The sequence below is a fragment of the Paramormyrops kingsleyae genome, chromosome 10, assembly GCF_048594095.1.
Source record: "Paramormyrops kingsleyae isolate MSU_618 chromosome 10, PKINGS_0.4, whole genome shotgun sequence".
NCBI lineage: Eukaryota > Metazoa > Chordata > Actinopteri > Osteoglossiformes > Mormyridae > Paramormyrops > Paramormyrops kingsleyae.
The window spans coordinates 27,563,683-27,586,903 of record NC_132806.1 but is presented as its reverse complement, the minus strand read 5'-3'; the positions used below and the strand labels follow the sequence as shown (position 1 = coordinate 27,586,903).

Genomic DNA, 23,221 nt, shown 5'->3' with positions numbered 1-23,221 from the left:
AAGTAACAAATAACATTAAACATTTAATGTAGGAAAGCTTTTTAATGAGGCTAACTGGTGGCACGGTGGTTGGCACCGTCACCTCACCCATCTAGGGCCTGGGTTTGAGTCTCTACCAGGGTTCTAGGTGTCTGGAGTTTGCATTGATGGGCTGAATGGCCTCCTCTCATTTGTAAATTTCTCATGTTCCCCCTCTGTCATTGTGGGCTTTTCTCTGGGTGCTCGGCTTTTGCCCCGCAGTCCAAAAACTTGCTGTGGTTCATTTTGAGTTACCCAGTTGCCCGTAGATGTGAATGGGCTGTGAATGTGCCCTGCAACGGATTGGCACCCCATCCAATGCCTTGCACCTGTAGGGTCCTGACTCCCTGAACAGGAAAAGACATTATAGAAGATAGATGAACGGAAACTTTTAATAGGAGATCCTTAAGCCTTTCTGTTAGAAATTCTGCCGCGAGACACTATATATGTCATTTATATATATATATATATGGCTCATGTTATAACAATGTTCAGCTCTTGGGAAATAAATTCATAGGCACATTGTTTCTTTTTAATTAGATTTAGCAGAAGTTCTTTTTATTTGGCCAAATCAAAAAGTCACAAGTTTGAAATATAAAAACATACAGTAATCTTTTAATGGTCAAACTACAGAGGCAGGCCAGCTGTTGTGTGTGACAGGAGGCCCAGTTGGTGAAAACAGCCTGCAGCCAGGGAGGGTCGAGCAACGGTTTGGCGAAGGTGGGGGGAGACAATGTGATCAGTAGCCCGATTTCTTCAGGTGCTGCACCATATCGAAAGCTTTAGGGTTCAGTTTCCCTCCGTGGGCATCCTTGTTTCCTTTCACGAGGACTAGAGCTGAAAGATGCAACAGAAAAAAACGCACATTAATATTTACAGCAGAATCTCTGCATTCGACGTCAGCGCACAGGCAGACTTTCATATGACACCACAAGTTCTTCCACACTCTCTAGTGCAGGTGTTGCTTTGGGGCCGAAGCGAAGGTGGATAACGGGAGGGACACAGGAGCAGGAGTCAGAGTGAAGATATGACAGAATTTGCAAAGAGTGTTTGAAAATCTTGATGTCTTGGTCCTGCCTTCTCTAGTTGCTTGGACCCACCTCCTCTACAATCTGATTGGTCATCTCTCTGAACCAATCATTTTTCGTTCTGCCCTCAGAACATTTTTGTCCTACATGTACAGTAGGAGTGAAGGAGTGGAATAGAGGACTTGGGAGTGGGGGTGGGTGCAGAGCGGAGGGTGTCACCTTTGACTGATTTGCCTATGGAGATGTTAAAGGTGTCTGGATTTTGATCTGAGGCCTTGGTGCGCACGTCCATGGTGTTCTGCCCGTCAGTATGAAGGGCGTCTCTCAGAACGGTGCATTTGGTGTTTGCGATTGTCACCCCGGTGCTGAACAGGGAGCTGCGGTCAGTGTTGACCAGCTGGCGGATTTCTGCAGCCTGTGGAAACGGGGGAAGGGAAACAATATGCTTCTCTGTGAGTGTTTCACTATGATAGCGAATCTCTAGGGACTTTCACATGGGAGCAATTTACAAACCCAGAAGTCCTTAATTACTTAATAAACACGAGGGACATACAAGCCAGTAATAAAGAACCTTACACTCTTACGAACAACAAAATTTATTAATGCATAACTTTTCTGATATTTTAGCTAGCTCTTTGGGTCAGTGGGTGGGTGATTGGAAAGCGGCTCATTCAAATCGGCTTTACTGTTGGGCCCTTGAGCGAGGCCCTTAACCCCAGTTGCTCCAGGGAATGGCTGACCTTGTGTATGTTTGGATAAAAGCATCCACTAAATAAATGAATGAATGAGTAAATACATTTAAATGTCATTCATTGGTGACCATATCCGATATCCGACTGTGGGCTGTTTGCTTGGGGGTGTACCATCTAACTCACGCTACGGGTCATCTGTCTGTGGTGGCCAGGAGTTAATCATTAAGAAAAGAATAACTGGTTTTGTTTTGGAAGCTTTTCAGCAGCATCTGACTTGACTATCTCATTAGTGCCTCCTACAGGCCCCAAGGACACATTACTATTGATTGTTTTCCAGCATCTCCTCTGTGCACCTTGGAATAGGGGGCGGATGCTATGCTATGAGGTGAGATGCTGAATTAGGAACTATTAAATGGGACGATCCTAGGAAAAAATATCAAGGCTGGACAATGTCTGACTGTTGAACGTAAAGTTTCGCTAATAAACAAGCAGGTGGACGAGGCCTACTTGGTACAGAATAGGCAGCAGGTTCAGGAATGTGCTTAAGCAGCTGCAGACCAGACTGAACATGCACACCAGTGCATCCCACTGCGCAGCATGCATCTTAGGCTGCGTGCAGGTGCCGACATGCAGGGACGGCTTGGAGAGAGTTAGGCATAACCCAAGGCGAAGGGTAAGTATGCCCAAAACAAATTCCTTGGGAAATCCTGTCCTGTCCTGTCTGAGACTTTCTTGGAAGTACGTATAAAGACAGCGCTATCGCCATCTGAATTCCTCACCTGCCATGTTGAATTTCTGCCTTCAGGTTATCAGGTTATAGCGCATGTGAGGGGTGTGGTTTTACATGTGGCACTATTGCCCCAGAATCTGCAAATATTTTTATCCCAGGGAGACGTGAATGCAGTTCCTAAATGAGGCCAATTAGCCCAAAAGGACCCGAGAAATAATAGGCGCTATCTGATCTTTGCATTGGCTGGAACACTGTAGAGGGGCATTCTGTGCAAACTCAACATGCTTCTCTGCAACAACAGCAGAACCCAACAGTGCATCTCTGACAAAATAAATATCTCCTGTCTCCCTCAATAACACCTCCACGTGCCAACGTCCAACAGCATTTCAAAGACTGACTGCAATCAAGTTGCATGTTAGTGGTAGAAGTCTTGTTTTTTTTTTTTGCCTAAACACCTGATTGCACGGAAGTAACGGAAACAGGAAGGGCTGTGCATGTTTGTAGGCCATGACTTCCTCTCCCTCACCGCCATCGTTCAGCTGTTGTCATGCAAAACTGAAAAAATCTTCCTTTTCCCCGTGACCGTTGGTTGTGGGTTTATACACTCAAATGACATTAAGGAGAAAAAAATGATGTCAAAAAGGGCGCAAAATTCAGGCAGGCTAATCCACAGATATAGTGTTTATATAATAAATGAGTATCACAGATGAAAGTTATGGCTGCAAAATCAAACCAATAAAATCAATGCGCAAAAAAGTACAGTGACAATTGCACTGACATCTACAATAAGAAGATAAAATTCCTTTCTGCATGTGGGTGTCGAAATGGACGCTAACTTGGTCAACTGGCCCAACAAAGATAAAATTCTTACCAGGATCAGTTTTATCTAATCAACTGCATGACATGCATAGACTGACACTCGCCACAGCTCCTGACTTATGACAGAGGGAAGAAATCATGATAAATAAATGCAGATCTGTTTTAAAAGTGTAACTGTCTCCATGCAACACTGCACTCTACTGCAGGGGACAAGTGCGGCCTTGAAACTGACAGTGGGTGAAATTACTGGGTGCTGTCAATCACTGACTGACTTAACCTTTCAGGTTAACTGACAGGAAGTGACTTTGACCAATCACAGACTGACAGCGCCTAGTAATTCCACCAATTGTGTTTCTCCCATCTGCCACGTGGAATTCAAACAGCAGATGGTCAGAATGGCTTTAAAATCCCCCACTGTGGATTAAACAATCGTAATCGTAATGCATAAAAGGATCTCAGAACCATTTAATACGTCATGAATGCCGAATACCCTGGCAATGCAGCACAGCTGTACGGATAACGGATAACATGCCCCCCCTCCTACTGTGAGTCCAAGCCCCTCCCTACTACTTCCTGTTGAGTCTGAGGTCACTGGGTGTCACAGTTTTTGAAGGTAAAGGGCACACCCCTGATGGCATTCTCTGACCTCACAACCAACCAACCATCTTAGACTATAAATATGTCTACTCTTGGTCACGTGACACTAGGGATCCTCTGTAGCCTAAATCAAGCACAAAGCCAGGGCTCAGAGTAAATTACCCCCATTAGTCTCGGCTTAGTTGCACGGTACCTGCTCATAATCCCACAAGCATTAAAATGTCCACCTTTGGATGTATAGGAGGCTTAAAGGTACAACAGCAAGTCCAGTTCATTTCCCAATGGACTGCCCTTCCCTGTACCAACAGATCCACAAGCTACAGGTCTATACTTGAATGTGGGAGGTGGGGCTGATCCTGGGTGGTACTGTAGGTGGAACCAAATTTATTAAAGAGATTGAAGGGACTTTTAAAAAGGTCCAGTCAAGATCCTAACAAGGTTCTTCACTGAGCCTATAGGGTAGAATTTGTCAGTATACACCCTGTCAGAAAAAAGGTACAGCCCTGACGAGGTTTGTTACCCATGGTACAAGCACCATTAATATACCCCGGGTGGTACAAAAATGTTCTTCAGAGTCAATTTCTGTACCTTAAAATTTACCTACCGCTAGGACAGGTAGAGATGAATGGATAGGGGGGCTGAGTCTTTACTGGGGGAGCCAATGGCTAAAGCCTCCCTAAAATATGCCTAAGGACAGCCCCGGCGATAGGGTACAACTGGCGGAGCCTTGGGATACAACTCCAGTGATAAGTAATTGTACCCTGAATGTAACTTATCTGAAAAACATATTCAGATTGTAATGAAACCCAGAGTCATACAACTTCAAGGCTAAATACAGTTGTCAAATATATTATTTGGCAGTTTAGGTATATGTTGAATTACTACACTACATTTATCCTGCTAAAATGAGTTTTAATTATAAAATGAAGATTAAAATAGTAATTTATAGTTGTGGATCTGTGGCAGGTTGATAGATATTTGGTAAAGTTGGTCTAAGGAAGTGACTTGCATCGGGGCTCTCTTCACTTCCTACATCTCTTCAGCAGTTTTGCAAACCATATGACCAAATAAGGAATGACTCGGGACGTTCACTGTGATGAACCCAGCGGCTCACAGCACAATTCAGCTGAAATGTAAATAATGCACCGTTATTTCTGTATTGAGTTTAAATCGCCGCACACGTAGGCCCACTGGTCCATTGTCTGAATGCAGCAATCGAGATTTGGATGTTCAAGTAACCGACGGGTGTTTGACAATCTATTTAAACGGTTTTATACATCCATCTCATCGCAAAGTAGGTCTATATGTTCGTATCAAAATGCGGCAATTGAAGTTAATGTACAATGATATTCATTCTAATATTCATTAGAATATCGGTCTAGGGCATAATAATGAACTAATGAATGAATGAATATAATGATGATGATAATAATAATAATAATAATAAAGATTATCAAAGTTACTCAGATTAAAGTAAAAACTGGAGAACATAAAAAGTTTCTCACTGGAATTTTCATAAAATTCCCATAGACATTTACATAACAGTACCATCCAGTGCCTTTGGGGTGGAAATGAGCAAAGCGACTTCCTGATAACGCAAGGCACACATGTTAATGGAACTGGTGAGAACTGTACAGTATTAAAAAAAACTAAAATAAAAATAAGGGAAATAACTGCATATCTGCAGAGAACACATTGTAACAGAAAGCCAGTATGAGAAGCATTATCTCTCGAAGCAATTAGGGAAAAATCCAAGGAAGACAAACTAGACATCCGGTTCCTCTCGAACGCACCCTTTTGATACCCCGGCCTGCAATAAGCATTACTCAACTAACCGATCACACATCTCCTAAAACTAAAACGTCCTTATTGAAAATTGTCTACATATAACCAAATGCATGATGATAAACGTTAAAATTCTGCTCAATTACTTAATTCTGTACCGCGCCAATAACTAGGGCAAAATCGACGGGTAAAAAAAAATGTACAAATAAGTGAAAATTTTTCAGCCTGTATAACTGAAATTAATCAACGAAATCCAAACTGCAATGCTTGGCAGTGCCGTACTAATTGGACTTGAGGAGTTAACTGTCACACTGAGAGGGGCGGGCTGACACGCAGCGGTCCTGAGTGGAGACAAGCAACATTTATATTTTACCTATTTAGATTTATACAGCCATCGTAAAGCATATTTTAGAATGCATATAACATAATGCATTATTAAAATATTTATTACTATCTAATAAAACCGGTATGTAAAATAGTGGCACTTGACACTTTACCGAGATTCTTGCGAAGTCCCCACCCTTGTGCGCCGCCCATACGGACTCTTGGCCCTTTTCGTAGCCGACGATCGCCGCGTCCATCATGAAAGAACCATCCATCAAATTCGTGATATACCCGTCCCAAGACATCTTCAATTTGCTCTCTCGATCGGCCTACTGGAAAGATAAAAAAAAAGGCTGTGAAAGACACAAATTGAAATATTATAGAAATATGCAAATGCACATTAGAAGTAACTACCTGTTGAGCGGTCCTTGTGACTTTAGCAAAGTTGCGAAGTGAAATAGAGGAAGTTTCCTCAAATTTATATGCAGCCTTGACTGAGCGGCCGTCCCACCGGGTACTTCCTCAAAGTGCTTGAAACGGGGCGGGGTGCGAGCTGGACTGCAACCTGCGCGCATCGCTCTTCAGATCAAGGGGGGGTCTAAATTCCTTATTTTAAACTAAGACATTTTTATGTTTTCCATTGGAATATAAATGACAGTCCTGCGTCTGTTAAACGTGACTGCTCAGCTGATTAAAGTTTGAGACCTTGTCCGATGAGCGGCTCATTGATTTTACGATTGATACAATCCTCTGAACAAACCACCTTCTCACTTAATTGGCAGGATGAATGGTGCTTATTATTAATGAAACATGGTATGGCATGTTTCGGCCATATTTAGCCAAGGTCTAATAGAGAGTTTTCCTGTATGTAGGTTTATTTAAGCCAACTAGCTGCAGCGCTGACTTTACAGACGCGTGGTTTAAGCAATCAGACGATCCAAGCTGCAGGAAACGACACGCCGTTTTTCTGTGTCGGGCAAAAAAAAACACAGCGTGTGATGACAAGCCTTTCAGGAGGCGCTCATTCCTAAGCTGTGGAAGAAGCGGGTCCGCCGGCCGGGATGCTGAGGAACATCTCCAGAGATGGACATTGTCACTGTTAGCAGCTCGTCTTTAGTGCTTTCCCTCGGAAGTTACCTATGACAGTTTAACATGAAAGAAGATACCACGTGCGTTTAAGCATTCTTGATTTAGCGATTTATATTTAGTTAATGTCGTGGCTGTATGTTAATGTAGAACGTCAGCGTGGTTCTGTAGCTTCAGTTCGAAGGAGATGGACAGTAAGATAGTGCGCCTCAGAGAGACTTAAGAACAACCACATCCTGTTTGTCTTGCCGGGGACTACATCAGCTCCACGATTCTGCAGAAATACAGTTGCCTTTTTTTTCTTTTCCAACATCAGGTCACTTATGCACCCTGGAATCATAGCAGTGGTTTCAAGCTTTGTGAATGTGATTATCTGGTAAATCTGGTAGAAAATAGCAACTCCAGTAATTAGAGAATTTTATTTCTTTTAGTATAAACCGTACAGGTCTAAACAATAAAAGGATCGTGTGTAAAAATAAAATCCCCCTCCACAACTGGCATCCCAGTCAGGTCGTGCTCCAGCCGTGTGCTTGTGCTGCCTGGATCAAGCTTCACACCCAGGCATGTAGCTCAAGTAAAATAATGGGTTTGAAGCCCCCCCCTTCTGAAGATGTTCTCTCACTGATCAGCCACGTAGCCAGATGAATAACGAGTCTGAACCCCCACCTTGGAATTTGCTTCAACCCACTGCACCGATTGGTGAAATCTACAGGGGGAACCCCCCCTGATTTACGAAATCTACCGAGGGGGGGGGGCAATCTCCCACGCCTCTTGTTGGCAAAATCTACAGAGAGGAATCTGGCAGACCCTCCACAAATTTTTTTTCTGGCTACGATCCCAGCCCCATCCCCCACCTCTGATCACGATAAGCGCTTAGAAAATGGCTGACTGACTGGCTGGTTGGATGGATGGATGGATGGATGGATGGATAGCTCTTTTATTTTGAGAGGGTGTTGGTCTCTGTATTGGTACAGAGGTGATTGGTGTATGATGTGACTCTGTAACACCGAAAATAAAACTTTATCCTGTTTCTTCACATTTTTTGCCACCTAGAGCAGGCGTGTCGCGATTCACGATTGCAAACCAACGGCAGTTGTTTTCAGCCTGCAGAGCTCTGCCCTGAGGTGGAGCGTGCTTTGCTTGTCACTCCTCTATCATAAATATGACCCTCTGCTTTCACCCATCTTGACATACTATCTAAAGCCCTATTCACATCGATATCCTCTAACTTCTGTTAAACCGTGTTCAAGAATGGGTCACAACACAAAACTATCTAAAAATATTGAGCAGACTAGTCGATTACCTTTTCTCTGCTGATATGTTATACATTTTTAAGCTATTTCCTGTATTGTGTGTTCAGAGTCTCTTCTCATTTTCATCATTTCTGATGCGTAATATTTGCTCAACATTCCAGTCAGGCTGTAACTCATTGCTTCACGTTTCGGCAATATCGCAACCTGCTCTTAGCAGACTTTTTGGGATTGTTAGACTGTCGTTCCTGTTTGTTGGGTTCAGATGCATAATAACCACATGAAGAAGCGCAGGATGGCATCTGCAATATGTAACAGAAGAAGCTCCAATGGGGAATGTGGACATTTCGCTCGGATCCTGTGCGCTGCATTGGTGCAGTAGAAGGCCGTGTTATTCGGGTTGTGGACATGCGGGAGCAGGTCACTGTCGTGCGCACATGTGGTTTGATGCATTTATTTCATCTGTTTATTAGCTTCTCAGCATTATATGCGCAGTACATGGTGATGATGATAAAAAGGGAAACACTATTAACAAATATTAAAATGGCACCTAACAGCCTTAAGTGTCAATCTGCCTTAAACAGGATTAAAATCGGCCCGCGTTCTTTTGGTTCCTGTGAGATGTGTTTCACTCGCTGAAGCCATCAGCAAATGTCCACAGAGGCAAGGAGAGGCAGAGAAAGCAGCAGACGGGAGATAAACTGCATTCCTCTTCAGCAGAAGATCTCCCTGCTGGTTTGTGTGTATTGCACAAGCTTGCGGTGTGATGAAAAAAACAACGATTTAAAAGCACGGGGAACCTGAAAGCTGTAATCCCATGAAAAATAATGACAAAACATTAGCTTAAAAGTGTGATGAAAGCATGTGGCCTCATCGGCAGGGCACTGCCCAGAAGGAGATAGGTGTTGGTGTATCTTCCCAGCACAACCATAAGAGATGGACCGTGAAGAACCAGAACCCAGAATGAGAGGATGAGAGCAGCCTCCATCGTTTTTATGGAGCAGGTGTGTTTGTGCTCACAGAGGACAGACAGTGTCTATAAAGCTGGGACGCAGATGCTCCTGGTCGGGCGGCATAGGAGGCTCTCTTGGGTGCTGTCTTCTGAGGAAGTGCCAACCAGACACCAGTGGTGAAGCTTATCTGGAGCCTGGAGCCTCACATGGGATCCAAGCAGCACTGACTTCTGGCTGATACTGTAAGATCTGGAATGCGAGGGGCCAAGGCCAGACTTATACAGGGCCAACCAGCGCTGTGCCCAGGGCCCCGAGTTGTAGGGGCCCCAAAATTATTTTCCGGTTTTTACAGCAGCATTTTATGTTGTAGGTAGGGCCCCAACAATGACTTTAGCCCAGAGAGCCCCCACCCCCTTAAATTTGGCCCTGAGAGGGACCATTGTAACTCTGTGGGCCACACGCTCATTGGCAAGTACGGAGGCCTAGGCGGGGGGTGGGGGGGCGTGTCTGTCGAAGCAGTCCTGCACAGACACGACAGTCAGGCTAATTGGTAAACGCAGCCTGAAGCGATAGATTTTTAACAACCAAGAGAGAAAAATATTAGTGTGAAATCCTCAGCTCCACTGCATTCCTCCCCTGGGGGGGGCAGTTGAGATTGTAACAATGATGTCCAGGCAGCTTGACACATGCCGAGAGGGAAAGGGCAGGTAACGGCGCGTGCATGTGGGGGGGGCGGAAACACTGCAGCTCCCGCTGTTTCAAACAGCTCCTCCAGCCCCCCCCCCAGCCCGTTATGCATGCGGAGCAGAATGTAGAAAAGCTGACGGCTCCCCAGGTGCCCCCCAGACCCACACTGACCCCCCACATACTAGTTATGTAAAGCAGCGCACACACATGCGGGCACGTGTCTCTTCCACGCGCATCCTCCTCCTTCAACTTCCTCTCGTCCACGGAGCTCGTGGTCATCTCAGTTACTCTCGGACACTGACCTCTTTTCATAGGTTTGTTAGCATGCAGCCACGTGTTGCCGATTTTAGCGATAGCCACTGAGGAGGGAGACCATATGTTACTGTATTGAGAGAAATTGTACGGGTCAGTAGGTAGTCTCCTGGCCTGAGCACGCGTGTGCAAACTTTGGCGGTGAAGGTCTCAGACGTGAAGTATGAAGAATGCATGCTCAATGCTGAGGAGGAAAGGAAGGAAGGGAATCAGACAAAGTTTCAAAAAAATCTCGTCGAGTGATTAAGTTTCGATGCACAGTCAGAACAGTACATCTCCTTCGTTCCATTTCTGAGCAACAGGCTCACGTTCTCATGAATGATCTTAGTAACCGTCGAAAATCTGGAACACGTCCGCCATAAGGCAGGGGATCAGTCCTGTGCAGGTAATAACACAAATGCTCATTCATAAGTGAAGCTTCCTGTTGTTAGTTCTCACTACTATCCGACGTATGAGCATCCTGTTGGCGTGATGTGTGCTTCAGCGTGTTTTGTGCACCTCTAAAAAAAATGGTTGAGGTTCTGAACCTTCAATATTATGTAAAAGACCGAGTGCTTCTTAGTTAAAGATCTTCACAAAAGCTTCACATTTGTATCTCTGCTGTAAGAAATAGGACTTCGGGCGCTTAAAACGCACGTTAAATGTAAGTAGTTCTAACCACATGAGTAGGAGGGCAACCAAGTGTTGCCCAAAAGTGTGAATGCTTTTTCTCCGCTCAAAAACGAGCATGGCCTGCAGACGAAGGGGAACGCACCCCAGCAAGCGTGACACATGCCCTGCCCTGGGACCCATGCGCCGCTCACTCTGGTGGGGAGACACGGGAGCTGCAGTCATATCTTACACCATGTTTTATGGCTCCTGCCCCAGCTACATGCATCGTTCCTGGTACCCCCCCCCCCCCCCCCCATTAATTTAGTTATCTATATCTTTCATTACAGAGGAATGACATGAAGTCTTCACAACTTCCCCTCCAAGTAAAACACTGATTAATCCGAAAAGCAAACACGATCACTCGACTGAGCCCTGGGATGCTTGCAGAAATCCTCTTACTCCCTTTATTTTATTTACAAAGGTTTGAGAATGATTACTGGGATAATCATGTGACTTCTTTACAAGACCAGTTCATTTAAAGTTACAAAATGGGATTTATCATTAGCTGGGGTGGTGTGTGGCCTGGGGTGGTGGTTAGAATCAGATCTGTGCTTGCGATCAGAAGGTTGCTGGTTTGAATCCCATGCCTGAAGATTGATACCACCATTGGGCCCTTGTGGAAGGCCCTTAACCCCTAATTGCTCCAGGGCTATTTGGATGCTGGCTAGATCCCTCAAGCTTGCTGTCACCTGTATGTGCATCTCATGGAGAGCAGGATGGGATCGGCATGAAGACGACTGGCCCCACAGGGATGGATACAGTATCACTGTTCTCACTGGAAGCTCTCTTGTCTTTATGAGTTTAGCCTGTCGATATCCAGGCCTCATCACTGGCTCCAACAGCCGGTCTGGGCCTCCGGTGCGTACAAACTGCACCGTTACAGAACATGCCTCAGCATTACCCAGAAGGCCCTTCTACAGACAGCTATAGCTCTGTAATAGGAATTGGCTCAGTGCTGCCTGAATCAGCACACTCTTCTGACACTGTTTTCACATGTTCCTTTCCACAGCAGCTGACATGGCGGCTATTTTAGGCCACTTACTATTGGGTGAACATTTGCATTTATTTGCTTTGCTGACACATGTATTTAAACTGGCTTAATTTGTGTGGATATTTCACTGCAGACCGTCTCCTAGACTCCATCCTGCTCCGTCGGGTGACAAAACGAGCCCCATTATCCACTACGCTCCGCCTTTACGTTTTACTTTGTATTCTTCGAGAGTCCTCAGATGTCCAAATAAGCCTTGCAGAAGCATCTCTGTCGGCTAGCTTCAGTACAGAGAGGCAGGATTAAAAAATTAGGGCCCCATCCCTGAAAAGTCATCTTCTGAAGAGGTTTTGAAGCTCCTGGTTCAACTTATCAGGGGCTGAATGGTGAAGTGTGTGTGTGGGAGGGGGGGTTGTTAATAGGAACATCAGCAACCATAGAGCCTGTGACAATGGGGGGGGGGGGGGGTGAGTAGGACCATTTGAAGGAGGTGGGGCCTAAAGGAACAGGAAGTAGTGTCTCTGCAGCCATCTTATACATAGAGGAACGTTGTCATTTCAAAAACTCTCGCCCACATCCCTCTGCACCTTATCAGCAATGGGATTTCAGGGTCCTGATGGTCAGTGACCGTGCAGTAAAACATACAACTCTGCTCTGTCAATGGATAGAGCCTCAAGTAACTGACAACAAAACAGCTACCCACCAGTAACTGAGCAATGGTTCCTTCACTGCCATTTGACATTAAAAGAGAGTATTTACTAGGAAGAAAGATGTGCTTATAGTTAATAAGGAGAAACACAAGCTTTGTCGTCTGTCATCTAGAAGGGGAAACAACAAGCAATATATCTCATGCCACACTTGATGAGGAACTACAATTTATAGGGGTCATGTGGCTGGAAAAAATAGCAGTACTGAAGATGGGTTTTGAATTTAGATCAGTGGAGTTTGAACGTGTGATGCAGTATTTGTACACGGGTTAATCTGTCCTTGTTTGGACCATCTGGGACAGGCTGGGGGAAAAGAGATAGCATTAATTCATATATAAGCCGCAACATAAGCCATACTGGCACTATTTTCATTAATGATTTAGTTGGTGCTTCCAGCATTTGTGAAAATTTTTTTTAAATACCCAGAATCCCGGGGGGGCAGTCACCTATCTCATGCACACAACAAGTATATAGATGATTTTCTGGACAATAATGCATGATTGTGGTTTTGGGTAAGTGCAAATAGTGTTAAAGATATTTCACTAGACTAAATTGTTTTTGTGAATTTTTAGTATGGTGCAGGGTTCTCTGGACATTACCGCTGCAGGGTACATGTGGGGTACAGGTGTAACCCCAATCTGAAGCAGGCATCACCTTTGTGGTACATACACCTTACAGTATATGTGCATCCATCTCCCCTAACTAAGATTTGAAAGGCTAAATGAAGGTCACTGTGTGATCATTGTGAAATTCCGCATTTGTCACACACACCCATCAAACTCCTTATAGGCAGAGATATGATACCTGACAGGGATGAACGTCACCCAGCCAGTCATTATTGGGGCCACTCACCACAGCAAGCATTTCCTGTTGATGACTTAGAGATCTAGATAATGTCACTTTAAGATATAAAAAAAAATGCCCAATCATAACATTCTGTACCTCCAAAATTCAAGAACAATTAAATTAAGAACAATGGCTCAGAACAAAAGTGATTTTGATTTTGAGGGCGGTGATTACAGAATCTGTAGAATTTTTATGCCTCTGTTAAATTTGCACTCGGTTCCCATAAAGAAGAACTCGAAGCCACTCGTTGAGTTTTTGACTAATTTTGAAAGTTTAAGAGCAGCTAAGTGATAGAGGAAGTGGTCAGACGGCAGGATCCCGCCACCCGAGCCGCTTTTCTCTCCGCTTTTTTTCACGCACTTTTAAGTTTTGGTTTGCAGGATGTTCACTGGCTGATTTCACCAGATGGCGCAGAACAATCCAAGGCGGCCCGTGTCCTTATTCAGTGAAGGAGAGACACACGATGGATGGAGAAAGAGAAAATGGCCAGAGGTGACTGAGCGTGTGAGCAGAGGGAATGAGCAAAGTTCACTCAGCAGCTAATGAGTTGTGTGAGTGGTAAAACAAAGGAAGAGGCGATATATATATATATATATATATATATATTAGTTTCTTCCATCTATATATTTTTGATTGATCCATTTATAAAGCCTCTAAACAAGGTGTAGAGCTACACTATACAGTCCATGTTCACTTTTGCGACACTTCCTGGTACGACAGCTACTCAGAGGGTGGTGAACATACTGTAGCTCCCAGCTGTCCAGCATATTCCCATGAGATGCTACCTTAGAAAGGCTGACAGCATGATTTGGAAACCAGTCACCCAGCATGGCTGCCTCTCTCGCTCCTCCCTGCTGGCAGATGGTACCAGACAACATAAGTTACAAGACTCTAGGGATGCTTTCACACCACAGGAACTTTTTTCAGGAACCAGAACCTTTTTCCAGAACCAGAAACTTTTGTCACATTCACACTGCAGGAACTCAGCCTCATTGTAGTTCATGAGAGGTAATTCCATAACCCTTTTTTAAACACTGCTCCAAACTAGGTGCTTTTTGTTCAAAGAACTACTTTGGAGGTCTTTACAATGATAAACTTGCTGATTGGTTGACCACAAGCATTGCCTCTAACATGGAAGTTAATGTTTCCACATTGAGCCTAGGCTGTGACCTGCATCGTGACCTGCACTTGTGAGCAATTACACTTGTGTACTGGTCTGTCTGTATTACTCAGCAATTACACTGCCAAAACACTAGATGATACATAGCTCGAGATGTTGCATTTATTATCTTCCCAACCTGCAACATATTCAATTGTTGAGTCATGCAGTTGTAACAGAAAAAAATAAACATTTAACAAAGTATCCATTTATCAAGTTCTGGTTACATTTGTTCTGCTCCGAAGTTCCCGTAGGCAAACTTGGGAAAATGTCAAACTGCTACAAAGTCACTGTTTATGCATCCTCTAAAGTTAGTGACTATATTACTTTTTAGTTTCTTTTGTCTTGTAATGTACGAAAAAACTTAATGGAGGTAAGTGAAACTGGGGCTGTCATCCTGAGTGTTTTGTAAATCTGTTGCTACAATGCCTAGGGTTGGTTATTTAATGCTAGATGTAAATACCGCTTCAGTTTCCACCATTGATATAAGTACACATGGGATGTACACTGTCTTCGCTTCCTTTAAAAAAAAAAAAAGATACTATCAAACAAACTGATCTCAGTTATTTCTCCTGCTACAATTAGACTCTCTGACACATTATTGCCAGATCGTACCCATCCCTTTTCTATAACTGTTTATCCTATTTAGGGTCACAGGGGATCCAGAGCCTGTCCTGGAAACTATGGGTGCAAGGCAGGGAACAGCCCAGGATGGGGCACCAACCCATCACAGGACACACTCACACATGTTCCTCCGGAATACCCAGAGGAAATCCCACAACGACATGGGGAGAACATACAAACTCCACACGCGTGGTGAAGATTTGAACCCAGACCGGTGAGGCAACAGTGCTAACCACTGCATCACCACGCCACCCTCAGATTCTACATGCATGGAGTACTTCAATTTAAGCACCAGATTCCTAGTAAGAATAAAAAGACCCACCCAGGTATGAACAGATGTCCTACATATTATAAATTCATGTACTAATATATTACTTGTGGTGCAATCCAAGAGTTAGAGTTTGGAACATCCTTTAAGTAAAAAACTCTGCTTTGGGTGACTGGAACAATGATTGATTTTTGGATTTCTAGAAATGTTTTGGTACGATACAGCCGACCCATAAGTTTATGTAACGTAGTTCTCTCGTTTGTTATTGTTGTATGAGAAAGGATAAAGCTCAGAATTTTGCTCTGAGCTTAATCACGGCATGATCTAAGAAAATATGACTTGATGATCAACGCTTCTGATAATCATGACTTCCCATAATCTTGAATTCCCGTAATAGAGAGCGGATATTGGGAGGTATGCTTCAGAGAGGAAGGAGAAATGGGACTTTTATTTTGTAAAAGGCAAATGAGAAACAGTGTTTCTTCTGCATTTCTCATGCAAGTTCATATGAGAAGTTTGGCAAATGGGGAAAATGTCCTTTTCAGGTTCCTCCTCAACACAATCTTAACGTGGAGCTAAATGCCTAAATGAACTCTTACAAAAAAATCACAGTCTCTGATGATGCCTGTTGAGCACAAATTTCCATCACCATGGAGAGCCATGGCAATTCCCATTTTTGGAATTCAGATGGGATGGCTGAAGCAAATCTATCTACCACTCAGATTCACTGCTAGCAGCCACCTAGTGAATCTGTAGCATAAAGCATATTTATGCAGAAGAGGAAGTAGCTTTGATGGAAAGCAAAAAATGTCAAACTGAGCAGAACGGAATGTATTCCGCTGGCCTGTGTGCAGCCAAGCGAGGCATCACAGGCTGATGCTGAGCCAATGGGAGAGCTCAGGGCGAGCAGCCAGTGCGGGTGCGAGATAGGCAGGGCTTCCGCTGCTCAGGCAGAAGGAGGAAGTGGTTTTTTTATCAGGTGGTGCCTCTTGTCGCTTGCCGGCCCATTGCTGACTTCGATGCCCAGGCTCCTCTGCCACCTTCCTGCACTGAGCGGGTGCTGACATCACAGGAATGTCGCTGATGAAAGTGTGAGGCTGCAGAGACCCACTTCACTGGTCCCCGTTCAAACCCGGAAAGGGAGTTTTTTAAATTCTGAGAACAGGGCTATCTGGAGCTGGTGTGGCATAGTGCTGTTCTGCAACGTCGCTCCCTGACGCCCCATCGCCTGGTGTCCTGAATTTCTAAACCTGCACACCTTCCCCATATCTGGAAGGTCACCTTTGCTCAGCCCATGGCAGCATTTTACAGACTGTATAAGCACACACTCTTACCCAAGACAGCACAACTTCAACTCAACTACCCTACGCAATCAAGGCTGAGAGATAACAAGGTGCCAGTTTTATTTCAATTACTTGCATATTTTGTCATTTGCATTTAAATGATTGGAACAGTTTCATTGATAAAGTATTAAGCCATTAAGGTATATTAATATATTCATCATTGATTTGAAGGCAAATATAATTTCCTTTGACTGCCCAAGACATTTACACTGTACTGTAAGTGTATGGAAATGTGAACATGCGCACATTTGCGATCTTTGGCGAATTCAGAGACACCGATCAGCCCTGACACATGTGTTTGAAATACAGTTGGAAACCGGAACAGCTGGAGGAAGTCTGCATGACACAGGCAGAACATGCAAAATGCACAGGCGAAGCAAGTGTGATCTGAAACTCTGCCAGCCAATGAGCCACATATCACCCTAACATAATATTTAGCTGAACATGCATCACAGCACCAACATAAATATATATATATACACACATATATATACACATATATATACATATATACACATACACACATACATATATTCCACAGGGGTATTGCAGTGAATGTAAAATTAGAGAAGTTGTTGGCTGTATCCTTTCCTTTAAGTCAACCACAAGATACTTACTGAGGCTTAAAATTGTAATATTTTACTCAGCTGCTTTAAGTGGAGATGGAAGGTCTGACTCTGCACTCGCCTCACTTGCATACTGATGGGCTACAGTATCTGCATTGAGAATAAATGTCTCAGTTGAACCTCGCAGAGTACAGCTGCATTCTCACAAAAAGGAAAAGATCAGCATGGGAGATGGAGCATGCCGCATGTGTATCTGCGCAGACGCATGCACACGCGTGGCCCCTGCGCAGGGGGGGCGAATGGGTATGGATACCATGGCAGATTCCACCCCCCCCCCAGTCAGAAAAATCTGCAGAGGATTCCATATTTCCCAAGCAGGGGGCCCAAAGGGACATTTTGTTAGGGGGGGCAGAATATTTTGCTATGGTCAGAACCATGAAACGCAGGCCGTGTGCGCAGGAGGGGTGCAGAAACCTAATGCAAGGCATCACAAACTGGCTAAAGTGTAGCGCCTTGCAGAGACCTGCTCCTATCGCCATGGTAACCCATGAGGCCCTGTACCTGCCCTTTCGTTTCTCATTCTGCTTGCCACCTCACTCTCCAGAGCGGGATTTGGAGCCATTATGTAACACAGAGAGCTCACTCCTCTTCAGTTTTCTCCACTAATCCCGAAGACATCATGGAGGCTCACGCAGTCCTGACGCGAAAGGTCTTAGCAGGCCTCGTCGCCGCAGAGGAGGGCGACCCAGCTGGCAGCAGCTTAGTCTGAACAAGATGGCACATTTTCTGTAGAATCACTGTGAAACCAAGGGAGGAAATCCACAGGAAATACGTGTGCGAAGGGGTTGGTGCCCACAGGTCTGCTGCTCTGTATACCTGGATTCAAATATTTAGGACCAGTCGAAAAACAAAAACATCAGCTGAATAGTGTTGGGGGGTTAGAAATTCTGTGACTCGCTCACGGTCAGTTTGTCTGGGTGAAGTGGGGATCCAAATGTCACAGGCATGAATACTGCCCTCTGGTGGAGATTAGGAAAAACAACAGAAAGTTTGATTATGGGATTAAGGGGATAGACAGAGAGCAACTGAAAGGAAATTATGTGGTCTATCAATCCATACCAAACCATATGAACGGGGATTATTTCTTTATTTATGTATTTTTGTTGCTGCTTATTCAAACTGTCTTCCCTCATTCTCCTGAATACTGTACTGGACACAGCATGCAGTCTAAACCAAATAACACCTGATTAAAACTAATCAAAACAAGATGAGAAGAAAAGGTACCACTGTGGTCTAGCACTTTCAAGCTTGCAATTCTGTAATCTGTAAACACGTGTTTGTGTGGATCGGTCGTCAATGGATCCCGGGGGCTGCCAACACTCACGCTTCCAGAAATCTTATGTCAAACCTGTATTATTCCATTATAAACCTAAAATTTGCTACAACAGAAGCGGTGGGGCAGTTTGTAAACCCTACAGCCGTGTTTCTCAACCCAGTCCTCAGCGAACCCCAGCCAGTCCACGTTTTTGCTCCCTCCCAGCTCCCAGTGCACCTGTACCAGCTATTCGGTGTTCCTGATTGGCTGGGAGCTGGGAGGGAGCAAAAACGTGGACTGGCTGGGGTTCGCTGAGGACTGGGTTGAGAAACACTGCCCTACAGGCTATTTACAAGGTAATAAAACCATTACATACAAATGTGTGTGAGGACTCGTCTCAAACTGAGAATCTCACACCAGCCAGCAGACAAAAGTTGGCAGCCCTGACTCCTATTCCATCCAGGGAGTCCTCCTTGGGTGGTGGGGGGGGTGGAAGATGTGGATGCATCAACAGTGCGGAAACACTGTGAGGCAAAAGGTTCCCTTTGCAGCAGAATGGGAAGTTGTTTAACATGAGCCGAGGTCGCCAGCGACGTCCACTGCGGCCCCGATGATGAAGGCCCCTTCCGCAGTAAAGGGGATGTATTATTATGAAGGCATCAGGGAGAACTTCCATCTAGGTGTTAAGCAGGGCTCCGTACCACAGAGCGTCATAAGCTGGACCACAGAATTCATGCAGGAGAACCAGAATGACGGACAGCCGCTAATGCTAATGTTAATGCTAATGCTAATGCAAGCAGTTTGAAATGAGCCTGAGAAGGAAAGTACAGAGTGACAATGAGATATTCGGATGTGGTTGAGGCTGGAAAGGTGGTACATTTGTAATGGAAAATAGAGGCATGCGATGACCAATGTTTCCACCATTGCAGTTGTGACTGGGCTGCCGCGAAGCTCTTGCCACGTTTCAGATTGAAAATTTGTGGTTGCGCATTTATTTCTTCTCAGCACCATAGTTACTTGGGGTCGTCATTTCTGCTCCACATCCGGTTTGTCACTTTCAGCTCCGCCATGCACCGTTATTACAATAACAACACCACAACTTTGTATTTAAATAAAAATAGTATGATGCAAAAGTTGGGCCGGCATGGTGGTGCAGAGGATAGCACTGTTAACTTACACCTCTGGGATCTGGGTTTGAGTCTCTGCCATGGCTCCATGGGTGGAGTTCATATATTCTTCCCGTGTCATTGTGGGGTTTCCTTGGGGTACTTGGGTTTCCCCCCACAGTCCAAAAACATGCCAATGCTGATTGGAGCTGCCAAATTATGTGTGTGAATGTGCCCTGTGATGGGTTGGTGTCCCGCCCTGGGTTGTTCCCTGCCTTGTGCCTTTAGCCTCTGGGATAGAATAGGGTAAGAAGGTTCAGAAAATGGATGGATGATGTGATAGTTGACCTCACAAAGTCTGATGAGTATATCAGCTTTTGTGAGGCTAAACACATCAGATAGGGGAGTGGCTGTCTTAGGGAAAAGTCTTCAGGTGGCTGAAACTCAACTCAAACCTGGAACAACTGAGGCTCAAGGGCTTTTCTTAAAGGCCCAAGAGCAAAATCACTCTGCCAGCCGTGCAATTTGAACCGGTGACCTTCAGGTGAGAGCAAATTTATAGCCACATGATACTCCTGGAGGACTTAATGACCAGGGCCCATCAGTGGTATGATCACCACAGGATTCAAATCCCTGCTTTCATATGGCTGCCTTAAATTCATAAACTCAATATTTAAGCAGAGCTCTAACAAACTCACACCTCTCACTATAGAACCAATTAAAAGTATGACAATGAAAAACTTAGCTAACATTAATTAGCAGTTTCCTGCAGATTGGATGATATGATATTTTTATCTTTGTAACACAATCAATACATTAGTTTTTCCTGCTTTTCACCACCTAGATAAGTTGCACAAAAAAAAAAGACAATTTCTAGTTAAATGATTGGGTTTAAGAGTGCACGTTAGATCCATTTTAGCCAATAAGCATCAATCAGAATCAGAATCAGAATCAGAATTACTTTATTAATCCCCGTGGGGAAATTCTCTTACATTACAAAAACAAACCCCTGATGAAAATAAAGATTTAGGAAAGTTATGTACAGGTGATGGAAGAGATTTTAGATAGAACTATAGAACAATAAAGTAGTTAAAATAAAATAATAAATAAAAATAATACATAACCAATAAAAATAAAACCTGTAGCAGCAATAATATTAAGTACCTGGGTTTTTACAGCAAATGTATACACCGTATACATGGTTATTTAAGGTGATTGTGCTTATGTTTGTGGTTTGAGTGATCAGATATGTGAGTTAAACAGTTTTATTGCGACCAGCAGGAATGATTTCCTGTGTCTCTCAGTTATTCAGCGTGGAAGTTCTAACCTGTTGCTCATCGAGCTCCTGTCGCTGCTCAGCATATAGTGGAGCGGGTGTGAAGGAAAGTCCAGTATTGGACAATGTTCTCCTCTCCAACACCTTATTGAAAGAGTCCAGTTCCACTCCCACAACTTACCTGACCTTCTTAATGATCTTGTTGAGTCTGTTGGTGTCCATGACCCTCAGGCCGCTGCCCCAGCAGACAGCAGCATACATAATGGCACTGGCCACCACAGACTCGTAGAACATCCGCAGCATCGTCCAGCAGATGTTGAAGGACCTTAGCCGTCTCAGAAAATAGAGACGGCTCTGGCCCTTCCTGTAAACGATGTCCACATGTTTAGACCAGTCCAGTTTTTTGTCCAAGTACACTCCCAGGTATTTGTAATCCTCCACCATGTCCACACTGACGCCCTGTATGTTAACCAAATTAAAAAAAAAAAACAAACAAACTGCACAGTTGAAAGCACAACATAAAATGAAGCCAATCTAATCTGCAATGAAATTTGTCCGAAATCCTTCCTTGGCTAATGAATGGTGACCTGAGGCTCAGTTGATATCCTGGGAGGCCTAAACCAAATTAATGCTGCCCACTGTCACCTACTGTCTCTGTACCAACAAGTACACAGTACAGCAATTCAATACACTGAGCTACCAAATGAAGTCATGAAATTATATATAAATACATCAATAATCAGTAGATGCTTCCATGGTCCAGTCTGAAATTCAGGAGTGAAGTGCAGAATAGATGAGTCCTAACTAACCAGATGGCTTCTGGAGTCCTAAAGCTGAAGTTTGTTCTTCCACATGTGGGCCAAGATGGAGAGTGGATGAGGTCATGAGTCTCTTACCTTCCACACTTTGGTTTGCTTGCAATTTACTGACATGATTATTACCTGAGATAAAGCAAAAACTGTACAACAATGGCTACTGAGTCACCGATTTTATTACCGGCGCAGTGGTGAGCCTGCGATGACCTGATTGACTGAGATAAAATATAGGTATGATTGTTGCATGTATCATACATACATCATACACCTGAAGATTCCCCGAAAAGTCTGCAATAAAGAACCTCATCAGACTCAAATTTAATATATAGCAAATTTAAAAAACCTGTGAGGGTGTCTTCCAAGTAAAGCCCAGACAACAAAATATTTATGAAATGAGCCCAGCTATGTTTAAGGTACAAATACAATATGATTTAGTGCAACATATCAATATATACTGCATATCGACAGTATATCTAAAAGGAGAGATCCATCCCCAACTCTGAATGTGTGAGGCTGAAGTGCTACTGGCAGAGACACTGTGCTGACTGAACACACAAAACCAACACAAGCAAATTATCGTACAGCAAAAACAATTCAAAAAAGCAAAGAAATCAGTATTATAGTTGACAATACTACCATCTACTACAAAAGTGCTACTGTATATTCTCATATATTTGGAATATTACATATATAACATCACGAGCTTAAGTGTCAAACCTGCCCAGCCTGCATACTGTATGATATGACTCATCTACTTCAGCTGCCTAAATGACAGAGTGGAGCTACAGAGTTACAGCTGCTTTCAGCAACTAATTATACAGAGGAGGCTTAAAAGAAAGATTGGCAGATTAATTTACATTACAGTGTAGTAATGTGAAAGTTTGTGTGTGTATGTGTGTGTGAGAGAGAGAGAGAGAGAGAGGGCAAGAGAGAGGGAGATCGAGCGAGAGAGAGTGTGTGCAAGTAAAATAGTTTGTCAGAGATGGTGGCATTATAATCAAACTCAATTTAACATGTATTTGATTTTTGCTTTATCTCAGGTAATAATCACGGCAATAATAATTGGGTATTACATACTTCTTGCCTGTTCATTAGCAATAGTACCCAAAATGACAGTTATAGAGTTATACAACATAACATCATCCTGTCTAAAGTGTCCAAAGCCTCAGGTAACCTTGACCAGGATCAGCATTTAGAACAGACCGGGGCAACCTTATGCAGAAAGGCCTGTTCGGTATGTGGGTTTTCAGTGCAACTCTCTAATTAGATCACTAAT

The 23,221-nt window shown here is 43.9% G+C and overlaps 1 protein-coding gene across 2 annotated transcripts; it reads right to left on the bottom strand.

Moving 5' to 3' along the window:
• Positions 1 to 540: 540 nt before the first annotated feature.
• pfn1 (profilin 1) lies at positions 541 to 6,562 on the bottom strand. Of its 2 annotated transcripts, none has more exons than XM_023797688.2 (4): positions 6,408 to 6,562; positions 6,167 to 6,325; positions 1,266 to 1,461; positions 541 to 855 (listed from the first exon to the last, which is right to left on the bottom strand). In XM_023797688.2, exons 2-4 carry the CDS (start codon positions 6,296 to 6,298, stop codon positions 758 to 760), a joined length of 426 nt encoding a protein of 141 aa, XP_023653456.1. In that variant the 5' UTR covers positions 6,299 to 6,325; positions 6,408 to 6,562; the 3' UTR covers positions 541 to 757. The 2 variants fall into 2 exon arrangements, with proteins under 2 accessions (XP_023653456.1, XP_023653457.1); XM_023797689.2 differs by having other exon boundaries at positions 6,167 to 6,322; positions 6,408 to 6,539.
• Between the last annotated feature and the right edge of the window lie 16,659 nt (positions 6,563 to 23,221).